General features: G+C 41.6%; 2 protein-coding genes across 3 annotated transcripts; one reads left to right on the top strand and one right to left on the bottom strand.

The window, feature by feature from the left end:
• Positions 1 to 1333: 1333 nt before the first annotated feature.
• LOC118124502 (hemicentin-1) lies at positions 1334 to 6575 on the top strand. The gene is made up of 7 exons (XM_035182383.2): positions 1334 to 1542; positions 3277 to 3478; positions 3703 to 3793; positions 3979 to 4114; positions 5049 to 5378; positions 5539 to 5769; positions 6121 to 6575. Exons 1-7 carry the CDS (start codon positions 1485 to 1487, stop codon positions 6189 to 6191), a joined length of 1119 nt encoding a protein of 372 aa, XP_035038274.2. The 5' UTR covers positions 1334 to 1484; the 3' UTR covers positions 6192 to 6575.
• A 451-nt stretch (positions 6576 to 7026) lies between these two features.
• On the bottom strand, positions 7027 to 13566 carry LOC118124439 (ubinuclein-1). 2 transcript variants are annotated; one of them, XM_035182233.2, is made up of 13 exons: positions 13253 to 13566; positions 12398 to 12502; positions 12187 to 12276; positions 11796 to 11924; positions 11543 to 11634; positions 10337 to 10904; positions 10168 to 10238; positions 9668 to 9797; positions 9459 to 9583; positions 8906 to 9013; positions 8689 to 8832; positions 8542 to 8592; positions 7027 to 7909 (listed from the first exon to the last, which is right to left on the bottom strand). In XM_035182233.2, the coding sequence occupies exons 1-13, from the start codon at positions 13502 to 13504 to the stop codon at positions 7336 to 7338; spliced, it is 2439 nt and encodes an 812-aa protein (XP_035038124.2). In that variant the 5' UTR covers positions 13505 to 13566; the 3' UTR covers positions 7027 to 7335. The 2 variants fall into 2 exon arrangements, with proteins under 2 accessions (XP_035038124.2, XP_035038132.2); XM_035182241.2 differs by having other exon boundaries at positions 9459 to 9580.
• Between the last annotated feature and the right edge of the window lie 946 nt (positions 13567 to 14512).

Here is a 14512-nt window from a genome sequence, read left to right as displayed (position 1 = left end):
GTTCACAAACCACAGTACAGAGAGAGACGAGCAGGAAGCTGAGAGAAAAAAATGCTTTCACCTGAAAGTGAAATGAAAGTGAAAAGTCCTTTTCTCTACCAGTTGGCATTTCGAGACTAAAGTGGAAATGAGAACAAAGTCAACTCCTCTGCTCCGGCTGATACAGATGATTAAAAGTAAAACATATATATATATATATATATAAATTGGCAATATGATTCCTAAGATGTCATCATCAAACCCTTATAATAATATTAACAATAATAATAATACTTATAATAACTAAGGAGCTTTAAAAACAGGGTTTACAAAGTGACTTCACACTCTGGGGTAGTTACAAAATAATGCAGTCGCACTAATAAAAACAATTCATTGATAAAAGGAATAAGAAAAGGAAATCGCGTGAAACCTGGAATTACAAACGAAAAGGAATAGGATCAATAAAAAGAAGAAGACAACTTTACATAAAAGCGAATAAATACAAATTAAAAGAACACACACTATAAAACATAAAAAGGCAACATCACACCACCAAGAAGTGACAGTAAATTCTGTTATGAATAAAAAATTCAACACAAATACGACCCAATATATAGAAAATACACATAAACATAGATATGTGTCTGTGAAAAGCTCATATCTGCAGATTGTATCGTCCAAACAATATAAGAGACAGAATCTATTGGTTATTAACTCTGTGCTCGACAGCTGTTGGCAGGTTGAATAATTAACAATAATAATAATAATAATTAGTTAAATAAATAATTATTTTAATTATAACAATAACTCACATTTCAAGGGGGCCACGGACGATTCACATATGTACTATTATTATTATTATTATTATCAAGGGGAGAAGGATATAAAGTGAGTTAAATCCATCCTTCACCAACACTTTTTTATATTGTATTATAAAAATATTGACTATAGCATATTTATGGAAATACAAGAGGGAAATGTACAATGAAACATAGTTTTTTTTAAGGTTGAGGTAACGCTCAAAAGAAATTACAGCTGTCAGTGTGCGGAGTTTTGTGGGTTTTCTGAGACAATACAACTTTGAATTCACTGGTTGTTATTTTCAATAGCTCCACAGTGGCCCATTGCTGCTTAAGTAACACACACACACAGACACACACACACACACTCTTTTGCCCTCCTTGCTTCAGCACTACACTGCATTATTCTTGACCCGCCCTTCCTTCCTCTCTTGATATACCAACAGAGAACGCCCAGGGTGGGTTTCAGAGGCCAAAGCAAAGGAATCGCCTGATTATTACTTTCAGACACACGAGTGCACACACACACACACACACAAAGAGACATGCATACACACCCATTCCTCAATAAAAAACAGAAGTACTCAGAGTTTCCCTCATAAGTCTCGGACAGTGTCCCGGCCGGCACCACACGGCCTGTAGCGTGTGTTTGAGGGAGACGTCCCATCAGCAGCCGGTATTCTGAGCCAGGGAAACTGATGAAGGATGTTTGCTTCCGCTCGGCCAATCACGCTGCTGCTGCTGCTTCACCTGCTCGGCTCAGGTGAGTGAGATGACACCTTGATGGGGTACGAGAAGACTAAAGAGGTCAAACGTGAAACGAGAAAGAGTGAGTAGAGAGATGAGCAGAGGTCGAGGGTGTGTGGACAGAGCAGGTTCTGGAGTTTGTAAAACACTCAGAGAGGAATTGAAGTAATTGTTATTCTGGGCTTATGAATAAATCTTAACTGGAAAGAGAGAATTTGATTTCTTTTGAGGGGCAGTAATATGTTTTTTCTTCTTTTTTCATGATCTGGCCACATCTTATAATACCTGTCGTTTATCATATAAACCTTATCAGTTCTCTCAAGCTGGACAATGAATGATCCAATAGACATATACATCACAAAAATGACATTAAATTAAAATCCTATCAGTGTTTCACTACATTGAATAATTTCTTTAAGTACGATTTTGAGGTAAACTTACACTTGAGTGTTTCAAACTTCTGTCTCTACTTCACTCATTACAAGTGATATTTCTTTATCTTGTGAACACAACATATAAACTAACTAATTAAAGATAATTAAGTTGTAAAAATGAATTGAAAATCTTCATGTATGTACATTTGGAAGATAAAATAACTGCCAACCGGCGACAGAATTAAAAATCTTGTTACATGTTAATGCATCAACACTAATAATCTACCCATTCCACTATCTTTGCTGCTTATCCTTTGAAGAAATGATATCTAACCATTCTTCTGAAAACCACGAGACCTACGATATATATTTTGTTGACTTCTGTATTTACATTAAAATTCACACCCAGAGAAACCCCCAATTTTATTCAAGGTAACAGGACGTTTCACTTCAGTCGCCTTTTACTTGCATCATATCCACTTTACCCGAGACTTTGCCCGTCTCTGCGAAAACTTCTGTGGCAAACGAAAGAAAACCACACAGCTAGCCCGTTAGCCAGTCGGCTGTTTTTGCCTTCCACTGATTATTCATTGCCGTTTGCTGCGTAACGTGAAAACGTGTCCAGCAGATTTTCATCAGCAATGGTGTTGGAGACAAAAACTCCCATGATCCGACGCTGATTAACAACGTCATCAAACTTGGTCTTTTGTTATTATTTTGATTGAGAGACCCCCTAGCGGCAGAAGTTATGACCCAGTGATGACCCTGTGCTCAACAGACAGAACCTGCGTCGCCCTGTGTTTTTGAAGAGTGGCACGTGGGAAACATAACTTAGTGTGACAGCTGCTCCGCTGACGAGCATCATTGAGCTACTGCGAGCGTGATCCCCTGATAGGCAGGAGAACAACCCCAGGATCCAGTGGAACAATGACCACAGAAAAAGAGAAGGGAGTTCTTTCGACTTGGGCAGGGTGTCCTTCCTTCCTCAGAGGAACACACTGGGTGTATTCAGCGCGCCACGAGAAACAATGGTTCGCAATAGATCAGCTAGAAAGAGTATTATTCCACGAGATGGCAAAATTCAACTGACCGCTGAGTGTATTATGATAAGACAGTGGGAAATGACTCATAAGTTCATTTGACTCACAGCTCCAGGATAAACATTATTAGAAGCATTGCGCCAGTGATTTCTAAAGTTAATTGGTCTCTAAAAGGGCATAAATCCTTGAATTTTATTCTTCTGAATTCAATGTTCAAGATTAAAAAGAATAAAACATATATTTGAGACTGTTTGATTTCGATTTTTATGTTTACATATTTAACTGACTTACGATATCTTTCTCCTCTTCCTCTCCCGACCACTCCCGGGACCTCAGTTACATCACTTTCCATTCAGACACCTGCTCCACCCATTCCGTCCCAAGTCTCCCCTCCCTCACCCGTCCCGTCAGATGTCCCGTCTTTCCCCTCGTCTGTCAGCGTCCCGCCCTCCACCCCTCCCTCCATCAGCAGCGGCGGAGAGTCGGCCACAACAGCTCGATGCCCCCTGACCACGTCGCCCTCCACTGTGGTCGTCAGGTATGGAAGGAATAACTGATATTAACTTTCAGAGCGGCACACTGGTTCAGTTATAAAAGGGTCCGTTCACCCAATTTAAAAAAAGTTTTCTCACAAACATTTAAGGTTTTTGCTCGAGTAGCTTTACGGTTCTTTCCTGTGTCAGTGTTCCCACTGAAATGTTTGAAAAGTGCACGTTTTCGATAAAATTGTGACGACTAATTGTGTGAAACCTCCCATCACAGGTTTGCTGATCCGTTCACAGTCAACTGCTCTATACCAGTGATGGGATTCCCTGTCCTGGGCTGGGAATTCGAACTGGGGACAACCGCCATGGTAGCTAAAGAGAAATGCATCACTGATCATCCCTTTAATCAGCCAACAGCACCAAAGATAGGATTCATAAAAGCATCTTCTGTTATTCTGTAAACATGCTCCTAATAAACGAGCACCACACAGATAGTAATGATCTATTGTATCTTAATAGTTTTAATTTGATTTGTGACGTCTTGTGACTCCAGCCGATTCCCGAGGCCACTCAGGGTCGTTTCCTGGTCTGGAGTGTGGACAGGATGACCGAGTGGAGCATCAAGCCCATGTGCTTCGCTCTGTTGGAGCAGGGACAGTGCCACATCGACCTCCCTGTGATCGTCTACAGTGAGTTTTCTTCACTGTAACAGCTTTTAGTGACAATATTAAGACATTTTAACTCATTAACATCATTAATGTTACATATTTTTGCACATATGCACAAACTGAAATGGAAATATATCCATTTAAATCTACTAGACTTGTCTCATAGATATCAGTCCCCTAAACATGTCAGATCTTTTAAAATCAAGATCCATGAATTAATCACTAGGAAAACTATTTTTCCCCATCTCACAATGTTAAAGAAAATGAAAGGAAAATGGATCCAGCCCAAATGTTCAACTCATTCTCTCCTGGCCGAGGTCAAATCCTTCCACAAAGTTTTGGGGGAAATATGTGCGATAGTTTCTGCGGAATCCTGCCAACAAACAAACCAGCTAGAAAGGCTCTCAATAGAATGTATACCTCTGTGAAGGTCTCCTTCAATTCGATCAAGCTACACCAACGTCCACATAGTGATATACAAGCCCCCCCCCAAAATGACAGATTTTTCCATCACAATCCCCGAGTGATTTCCTGGGTTAACTTTGAAAATGGATCCACCCCCCCCCCTGATAGATTCCATTTCATCTAAATTGTACAAATTGATGTTTTCTATACCCTAGAATGGTCCCTATATATTTAAATACTTTATATTTAAATACTTTATATCTACATCTGGAGCGGGTCCTCTATATGGAGACCGCCATGTTTTTTACAGTAGCCCAGACTGGACAAACTAAAAACCTTTTGAGTTTTTATGACAACTGAAGGTTTCCACAGGTTCTGTTTCATGTTTGGAAGGGGAGAGTGAGGTGAGGGGTGTTCAGATGCAACATGCGACTTCACCACTAGATGTCACTACATTCTACACACTGAACCTTTAAGTAATTTATCTCTCTGACATGTTAAATTATACGAATCTTTTCTTTGTGGTTGATCTGTTCACCTGCCTCCACAGAGCCTCCAGACTTCGTCTCCATCAGCGTTGCCGATCACTCTGGGCCGATGTTGGAGGGTCGTGAGTACACTCTGCAGTGTGAGGTGCAGGACGTGGCTCCTGTGGGACGCCTCGCCGTGACCTTCTACAAGGGACAGTCGGCTCTGCGTCAACTGCAGTCCAACAACACGAAGAAGGAGCCAGTGACTGAGGTCTTCACTCTGGATATTATCCCCAGTAAAGAAGATAATGGAGCTCAGTACTGGTGTGAAGCTAAGCTGGAACTGGGACCAGACGGACCACAGCACCCTCCAGTGGTGACGTCAGAAAAACTGAATGCCACGATCCTCTGTGAGAGAAGCTGCCAGCAAAATTTATTACAGATTTAAAGTGGATTATTTTTTTTATCTACACGATTTATATTCTCAACCCTCTTCCTCCCCTCCTCTTTTTCCCATAATGCCGCTTCTCTGCACCATCTTTTCCTGCTCTCACGTCTCGTCTCTCCCAGTTGGTCCGAACCTCGTCTGTCCACCGAAGCTGCAGGTGAGAGAGGGAGAGAGTCTGGCCTGTGAGGTGAGAGGGAACCCTCAGCCGTCAGTCACCTGGTTCAGGGACGGACAGAAGGTCGCCCTGCCTGCTCACTCGAGCAAAGAGCATGCTGGGAAATACACGGCCTGGACAACAGGACATCTTGGACAGAAAAACTTTACAGTGGAGGTGGAGGTCCTCGGTGGCAGAGGTAGGTTTGTGCCATCTGTACAGTTAGATAATTAAAGTGCGGAATCTCCATCAAACTGCAACAAATTGCAAACAATTGTAAATATTAATCTTCTAAACATTTCAATGAAAATGTTGAAGATCTCAACATATTACATGTTAATCGGTCCAGAAGTTTCTGCGTAATCCTACAAACAGACAAAAGCAGACGATAACAGAACCTCCTTGGTAACAAAAGTAAACCACCACACACACAAAGCCTTCTATCTAGATTCTAAACTCCCACATCGAGCCGTTTCAATTACCACGACAAATTAAACAGAGCTAAAAGTTTAAGGTCAGCCTGTAATAACTTGTCTCCTCCTCTTTCCAGGAACTACAAACATCTTGAATGGATATTTCCTTTTGGGCGTCGTCTTAATCCAGATGATTACGTGGCTGTAAAAACAAAAAACAGAACCCAGCTCCATCTGTGACCCCCCCCCCCCACCCCATCATTTGAATGAACTGCCTTAATACAAGGAATATTTTCAGAGCTGGAGTCAGTGAAGAGATTCAGAGTTTTTCCCTCTTTTGTCCCAATGGATCTCTCTTTAAATTCATGTCTTTTTATGCTTCTTTATGTTCAAGGTACATTTTCTTCTGTTATTACACTGACGCCATATCACGCACAACAGCTGCATTTCAATGCATGCAGAAAGACTCACTTTCTTGTCGTGTACAACTTCATCACAAATCATACTGACAGTTCAGTTTCCACATTTGCTAAATGTTAGTGTCCACAGGTCTTACTTCTCTGCTGTGCATTAAAATGAACTATCCAATGCAGAGCAGCGGTGGGCCTGCGTTCTTGCTTTAGAATTAACAAACATGATCTTTTCCCTTAGCTCCACACGTGTGAGAATCTTGTATAAATGTGTAAAAAGTATACGACTGAAACTTGGTGCTGTTGGACGGAGCTCACACCAAAACACAACCTTCATTTAACAAGTTGCTCTTTAGAAATAGAGAATAAAATGTGGACAATACTCACGTAAGGTTTAGCAAACATTCACAATTCATCACTTTTAATAAAAAAACTAAAAAAAAAAAACTTTTGGGTATCGTGCATGAATTCTCAAACTGCCATCCATCAAATATCTATATCTCTTATTCTTTATGGGTCATGGGGGGGGACCAGGAACTGAACCAAGAACCTTCTTGCTGCACCACATTCTGCCCAATATTTAAACTTATTGTTGAAAATGTCCTTACCTCATGTTAACACAATCAGGCTTAATGTGGTTATATATGCATCTCTTTATTATTATTTCAAAGTAAATCATTTACATTTCAAACACAAGTCAGAGTTACAGGTGATTTACCGTCAGAGGTTCACTGAGCAAACATCAAGTCTTTAGAGTTCATTTGTGTTTTTACTGGTAAAAGTGCAACTAATCTCTTTAAGGTAAGAAAAAAAACAAAAAAAACATGATTATTCTTTTATTCCAAAACACAATTTAAATACAACACGACGACAACTCTTCAACTGAGAACTACAGATTGAAAATGACTGAACTTACTGTGAGTAAATCAGCAGTGGGAGGAGTCATTGTATGGTGATGCAAGAATCATCGGAAATTATCTGCACGTCCAAATTCCTGGTGAAGTCTCCTGGCTGGGGCAGAACCACCTGACACACCCTGCTCACCGGGAAATTCACCGGGCTGGACTGGGGGGGTGGAGGCGGTCTCTTGGTGTCCACGGCGTAGCTCCAGTGCTGACCCGAGCGTTGGTATTTAGCGATGGCCGCTGCCAGGATCTCCTGGGAGATCGCGAGAGGCTGCTCTCGAGCCAAGGCCTGATCGGCAAGGAGATCCAGAAGCGACTGAGCCGGAGCAGCAGAGGCGGCGCTGACCAGAGGTTCGCCGGACTCTGCAGGTGTAGAGGAACCAGCAACCACAGTCACCCCTCCTCCTTTTTTAGCCTCCATACTTTTCAAGGGAGCAGCTTCCTTCTTCCAAACATCAAGTGGGATAGGGTTGGAAGTATTTGAGGTGACAGGAAAGACCTCCGGGTCTTGGGGAAGTTCTTTCAGTGGTGGAGCTCCCTGGAGAACGTCCAACACGGTGGAGGCACCGCCGGTGGATGACTGCTTCTTATCTGGTCTGGTCTTCTTTACCCTGGGCAGTCAGAATAACTTTTATTTTGACATTTGTTTGGAAATTCATATTTATTATTTAGGCCTGGTGCACGCTGGAGGATTTTCAACTCTTAACCGATTTAAAAAAACGAGAGAGACCTCAGACATGACAGATTTAACCGATTTCTAATAGTCAGAACGCAAACACTAGACGATTTGGCCAGAACGCAAGACTACATTTTCTTCGACTTGTGATCTTAGAGAAACACGCGATTCTTCAAACTACTTTTAGAACACCTTCTGAACTGGAGTGAGGAAGACTTGGGTAATTAAACGTGACTTCAGGAGAAAAACTGGACGAGGACCAAAGTCATCAGCTCGCTTGAGCAGGAAACGAGTTGGAAATGTATTGTTTTTAGTCGCAGCTGTTCAAGTACGCAACACTCGGTTGGTGACGCTTCTCGATCAGCTCGCTCTCATTGGCTATTGTGGGTTTCTGTCAGAGCCAATTATCATATATATCAAACATTCCAGATCAGGGAGGCTCCTTTTCAATCCGTAGTTTAAGATTATTTTGTAATCCCAAAACTTGGCCTGATTATCCTCTAGTGTGCAGCGTCCCTTACAAAAATTAAACTTGCAGCTGGAACTCCACAGATTTATTCAACTTACGGCAATGAGGGGAAGAAGCCCAATAGTTTCCTGCTCTCCCGTATCAGTGCCCTGAAACAACATGTAAAGGACGGTTATGTCTGCATGGGGAATCAGGTGAAAGACATTTAGGAATAAAAAAGGTGAATTTGCTCCGGTATCTCGTACCTAGTTTGCATCCAACCCTTGGGCCAAAGTGGTTTCACCTCATTGTCCAGCAGTGTCTTGAGGAACTCCTCCACCTCCTGGTTCCCGTTCCTCTCCTTTTCATATCTGTCCATTTTCAGCCTCAACACATGACACAGACACTCCCTGCAAGAAAATACATTTGTTACTTCATCTTTTCCAGCTTCATTCTTCACATTGACTGATTATTATTTCTGACCTGATCTCCTCGTTCCATCTGAACAGTTTCTTCGGACCTCCTCTCTTCACACTGTCCTCTGGGGCCACGTGAACGCTCTGATTGACCTCACTCCCGTCCTCTGTTGTCCTGACATCCACATGCAACACAAACAAATATTTCCTATTAGAACAGATTTATTTCTAATTATTAAACAAACATCTTCAGTTATTTACTGTACTTAACTTCACACAGGGCGAAGCTTAGTTTCAAATAAAATAAATAAAATCACAAGAATAAGTGTCGCCATTAATAAGCAGCCATTTTGTGTCAGTAAGTGTAAAGGAGACATACGATGCTTTTAGATTTTTAGCTGCTTTTCCTTTTAGTTCTGGATGAACCTGAATATGAGAATAATATGTCTCCTTTAAATTAAGAATTTCCTTTACGACCATCACTTTAGGTTTGGAGCTGACTATTTCCCTGCATTGTTTGTTGGTTTTAAAAAGGAGGAATTGTTTAAACTCATGATATTATAATCTTTAAAGAACTCCCCCTTCACGCATCACACAAGACAACATGTTAATGAACTGACTTTGACGTCTTGACTTGTTCGTAGGCTTGGCAGTTCGTGCGGTAGCTGGCAATCTGCTCAGGCATAGCTTTGGCGATGGCCTCCTTCAGTTTCTGGAGGGGGTCGTCCACGTCAGGGGGTTCCTCCTCGTCAGTGAAAGATTCCAGAAGTTAACTACATTCATATAAAATACAGTTGAAGATACAACTCAAACATGGAAACGCACTCACCATGTGTGCGAGCAGCAGTTTCTTCACACGTTTGAGGAGCGTTTCTCTGCTGCAGGGCAGGAAAGACGACAGGTGTGTGTACAACCTGGAACGCAGCTGGCCGGTCTGTCCCCGGCACTGCAGCTCAATCCTGGACCAGGACAGAGAGTTTAACACCATGTTCAACATCACTGTTCACACAAAGAACACAACCACTCAGCTGGATTATTACCCAAGTGCCCTTGGGCAGAACACGTCTAATGAGCAGGTCAGATTCACTGAAGTATGAACGCACCAGAGGGGCCTTTTGTGAATGTATGAAGTTTTCCATTTTGTTTCCATTGATTGTTTGACATTTTGCAGAACTTTTCCTGCCAGTCTCCTTTTAAAACTCATGACAAATGTGACAAAATAGATTACACATCATGAATGTGTAATCTGGTGCAGCTTAATTAAAAAGGAGACTGTCGGGCCTCGGCGGAGATCTGTGCTCTACTCAGTGAGGTTCTTGTTCTACTCACTCGAGCAGGATGGAGTTGATCTCTGGAGTGAAGAACTTGAGTTTCGATTCTCCCTCGGAGATCTTGACAACCTGGATATAAAAATTTTTAAAAAATGACCATCACCTGTGGAGCCATCCCGAACTCAAATTTACATCTGACAGCCCATGCCACACACACTGAACCTCACCGTCATGAGTGTCCTAACACTGTCCTCCAGTGCGGGGGGGAGCCCCTCTGGCAGGGGGGGGCACAGCTGTGACGAACCGGCCTCTGACAGGAGCTGGATTTGCTCTGGATGAGTCTTCGGCTGAAAATGAGTCTTTGTGTTTGGAGGTTGAGGAACAGTGAACTGGGTGTGATCGTTTATTGTGGGTTGGAAAAGCTGCGTTTCTGTGGCCGGTTGAGGAACCGAAGACAAAGTCTCTTCACTGTCTAATAGAGAAACCAAATCTATATCAAAGTCCACGGTGCTGGCTGCTTGGATGAGGACGTGGTCGTTGGTGGATCCGATTAAACTGAGGAGGGGATCCGCGAGTCCGGAGCCTCCACCGCCGGCCGCATCTGCCGGGCACCGAGGGATCGTGGGTAAACCCGTGACCCCTGCTGCCCTCTGTTTCCCCTTCACCAGTTTCTGTCGTTTCTTCTCCTTCTCCCTCTGAAACTTCTTCAGCATGCTTGTGACGCTCAAAGTGCAGACGCCCTTTTTCTTCTTTCTCTGCTTCATCTCGTTGTCGGGTCCAATTTCAGATAAAGTGCTGCAAGACGTTGGAGAGAGAACCAAATGAAATTAAATGTTCCAGCATCATTAGACACGTTTCCAAGACAAGCAATATTCCGATATTAACCTGATTAGGACAGAAGTGCATAGAATAAAAAAAAACAGTGTGTTTGAATTGATTGGTTCACTTCATTCATTTCGTTGCCGCTCTAATATAATTCCCTTCTTTTAATGCCGTCTCGTTTGGTCTAAATTTTGTCTGTTGGTGTGAACCCTGGTCTGAGGAACCGTTCACACCTGGTACTTTAGTTCAGACTAAACTGAAAATTCTGAAACTAATCAACTTAGATGTAAAACCTTTTAAGACACTGGCATGAAAACTGTATTTTCTGATTACCTCAACCTGAATAAGGAATTAGGAAAATGTCCTATTTGAGATTTCACAGCATTTTGCGACATCGACAGCCCCCCCCCCCCGCCCTTTGGGTGGAAGTAGTGGCTGTAATGTCGCCATGAATCAGAATCAGACTTTGTTCTGTCACATGTAAAATGAATATTCAATCATATCTCATGTAATCATCATAACGTCTTATTCTGAATAAGGTCAATAGTCAGAATATTGGTGTTCATGTAAACATCGTCCGTGTGAAACAAGAGGTAAATTAACTTTCCCACCTCGACTTGGAGTCCACGTTACTTTTCATCTCTCCGTCTTCTCTGCACGGCTTCTTCTTCGGCTTATCCTGTCCGCCATGGAGTTTACGTTTCTACAAATGTCAGAAGACGTTGTAATTCATATTAATATTGAAAACTTTAAGTGCAAAAGGACAGTTTTAGAATTCAGAATTCACTTTAGAAACAGTGTTAAAGAATATCTACTTAAATTGAAATCTGTGTTGTAGCGCTCCACGTTGATGCGCTCTCTTACCTTCGAGGTGTCCTCTGTCGTGAGGTCGATGGTCTCGGTGTCAGAGGACGGGCGGAACTGCAGCACCCCCGAATTCACATAGAATCCACCAAACTTTGTTGTGATGGAGGCTGGAACAAATTCATCGTACTGCAGACAAATCAAAATAGTTTTTAAAATCAATAAGGTTAATTCAAAGAAAGCATGTAAAAGGTTGTCGCTCACTAAATGTCAAAATCCAGATCATACTTGAAGGGAAACTGAATCAGAGTGAAAGTAAATTTGATCAGATCCCCCACCCCCCGCAAACTTTTGTAGTTAGTCAAATATGCAGATATAAAAATTGTAGAGAGATATGAATATGAAAATAATTCTGGTGAATTTTAAATGTGTGATTGACTACTGGACTCACAGCCTCCGAGTTGTCGATGAAAGAATCTTCGTCATCGTAACCGAATCCAATATCAATCAGGTCCTGAATGCGATCCTCCTTTTTGTTTGGCTTTGGAGAATAAAGAAAATACAGCTTTTGTTTTTGCATGTTATGAATGAAGAATACTTTTGCTGAGTGGAAACAAAATCTGTTGTATTTACAAGTGATTCAGTTTTGTAAAAACTCTCACATATTTTTCTTCAAGTTTTCTTGCAATGGCAGCGACTTCATCAGTCTCTCTCTTTTCTTTCTGTTCCGATGTGAAGAGTGGACCTTCAACTTTGGAGCGTTTGAGCTAAAAAACAATAAATATTCATCATCACATGTTTATCTACATTTATACATAGTGCAAAACAAAACAGGGATTTAGGAAGAAAAAGGTTTAAAACAGCACAAGGAATAAATTAAATGGCAGGAATACGTTTTAAATTTAAATTAAAAGTAAAATAACTTTACGCCGACCACTATGATATTGATGTGACTTATACAGTGGTGTTAGTAAGAAAGGGATCTAATCTAAATCCTGGTCCAAATACTCTGCTGTCGATGAACAGGAAAGAAAAAAGCATCTCGGCATGTTTTACAACTGCAATTAGCAAATCTTAAAATGTTTTTAAAATAGCCTCGTTCTATTTCCTGATCAGTAAAAAAATAAACAGTCCAGTAGCTAATGACCAAAATCATATTTACACTGCCAGTTTCCAAACAGTTTGGATTTTCCTAAACATGCAGGATATTTAGATTGTAGCTTAGTTATATCAAGATAAAACATTTCAGATCAGTATATATTGATAATTTTCACAATCAAGGCTCAACGTGATCATTTATTTTAAGTTTGTGGTTTTAAACTCTTCTTAAAAAGCAGAGAATGAAAAACTGCAAAACATTTTACAAATCCGAGGCAGATCAATTCTTTCCTTCACCTCCTCACTGAACTTGTACAATGTCCTGAAACCTACACAGGGTGTTATGATGAAACTTGTGACACTTCGAGCTGAAGTCCAACCGGAGCAGTCGGACGTGAAAGTGACAGAACTAAACCCACCTTGTTCTGTGTGAGCTGAGTGAAGCTGAACTCTGGGAACCTGCTCTCATCGGACTCAAACAAGCTGAGGACCAGACGAACCGTGGTTCTGTCCGGACGGGTTCCATCCGCCTGCAGGACCGAACCTGAGGGAGACTTCCGGACCTGAAGGTCTGAGGAGGAGGAAGAGGAGGTGGAGGAGGAGGAGGAAGAGGAGGAAGAAGGTGAATCACAGGATAAAGTGGTGAACTCAACTCTGCGGGACTCCGCCATGACAGCAGCTGACAGAGAAGGACTGAGAGGTTTGGTTTAAACATGGAGGCCTTCATCAAGTGCAACCAGATACAGGTGTGCTGGGCCCAGCCAATTAAACACCGGGGATACAACATGTATATAATACATATAATATAGATCATGTATATAATATAGATCATGTATATAATATAGATCATGTTTATAATATAGAAAATAAAACTCTGCTGTTTATTTGTCCAACTAATACGTCGCTTTAAATGTCTGTCAATCGGGTGAGTTCAGGTCACGTGGGACATTTCAGCTTCAGTCTGTTTATTTCCTGTTCTGACAAAATCGAGTCAACAGGAAATTTTACTATGAATTAGATAAGATTAATGTTAAAAATCTGTTCAAGCAACAAATGTTAGATGTTGTTTAAAATGTGTTTTAGTCGTTTTGGTCATGTGAGCAAGATAATCAAAAAATAAACTAACACAGTCACCATCATTATTATAAAACATGTAATTTCTATAAATCAAATAATTGTGTTTTGACGGAAAACCTCATTTGTTTCTAATTAATAATTGAGCTTTTCCCATGATTGCAGATGCCTACAAGTAGAGATGTAAAGAAAAGTGTCTTCTTCAACACAAGGGGGCGCTGGAGATCCATGGGGACTAGCACAGCTTTCTCTAAGTGGAAATATAAATAGACAGTTTACCTTAAATTCCCACATAGACAGGCTACTCGGTATATTTGCTCCGACAGTGACTCAGAGGATGTGATCGATATAAACTTTACACTCAGTTTATAATAGATCGAATATATTCCCAACATATCTTTGATGATCAGGTCTGTGGTCGAGGCCCCATCCTCAGGTCTGTGGTCGAGGCCCCATCCTCAGGTCTGTGGTCGAGGCCCCATCCTCAGGTCTGGTGCTGTCAACTGAGGTGACAGCTCGACAAGCAGCGTGTTTATTAACGTTTCCCTCCGAGGGGTCAAGGAGACAATTGAATCCACGGAGTCACGTGTAAACCCTGATCTTTT

Source organism: Hippoglossus stenolepis, chromosome 2, assembly GCF_022539355.2.
Source record: "Hippoglossus stenolepis isolate QCI-W04-F060 chromosome 2, HSTE1.2, whole genome shotgun sequence".
In the NCBI taxonomy this organism is placed as follows: Eukaryota; Metazoa; Chordata; class Actinopteri; order Pleuronectiformes; family Pleuronectidae; genus Hippoglossus; species Hippoglossus stenolepis.
This window is presented reverse-complemented; position numbering and strand designations above follow the sequence as displayed.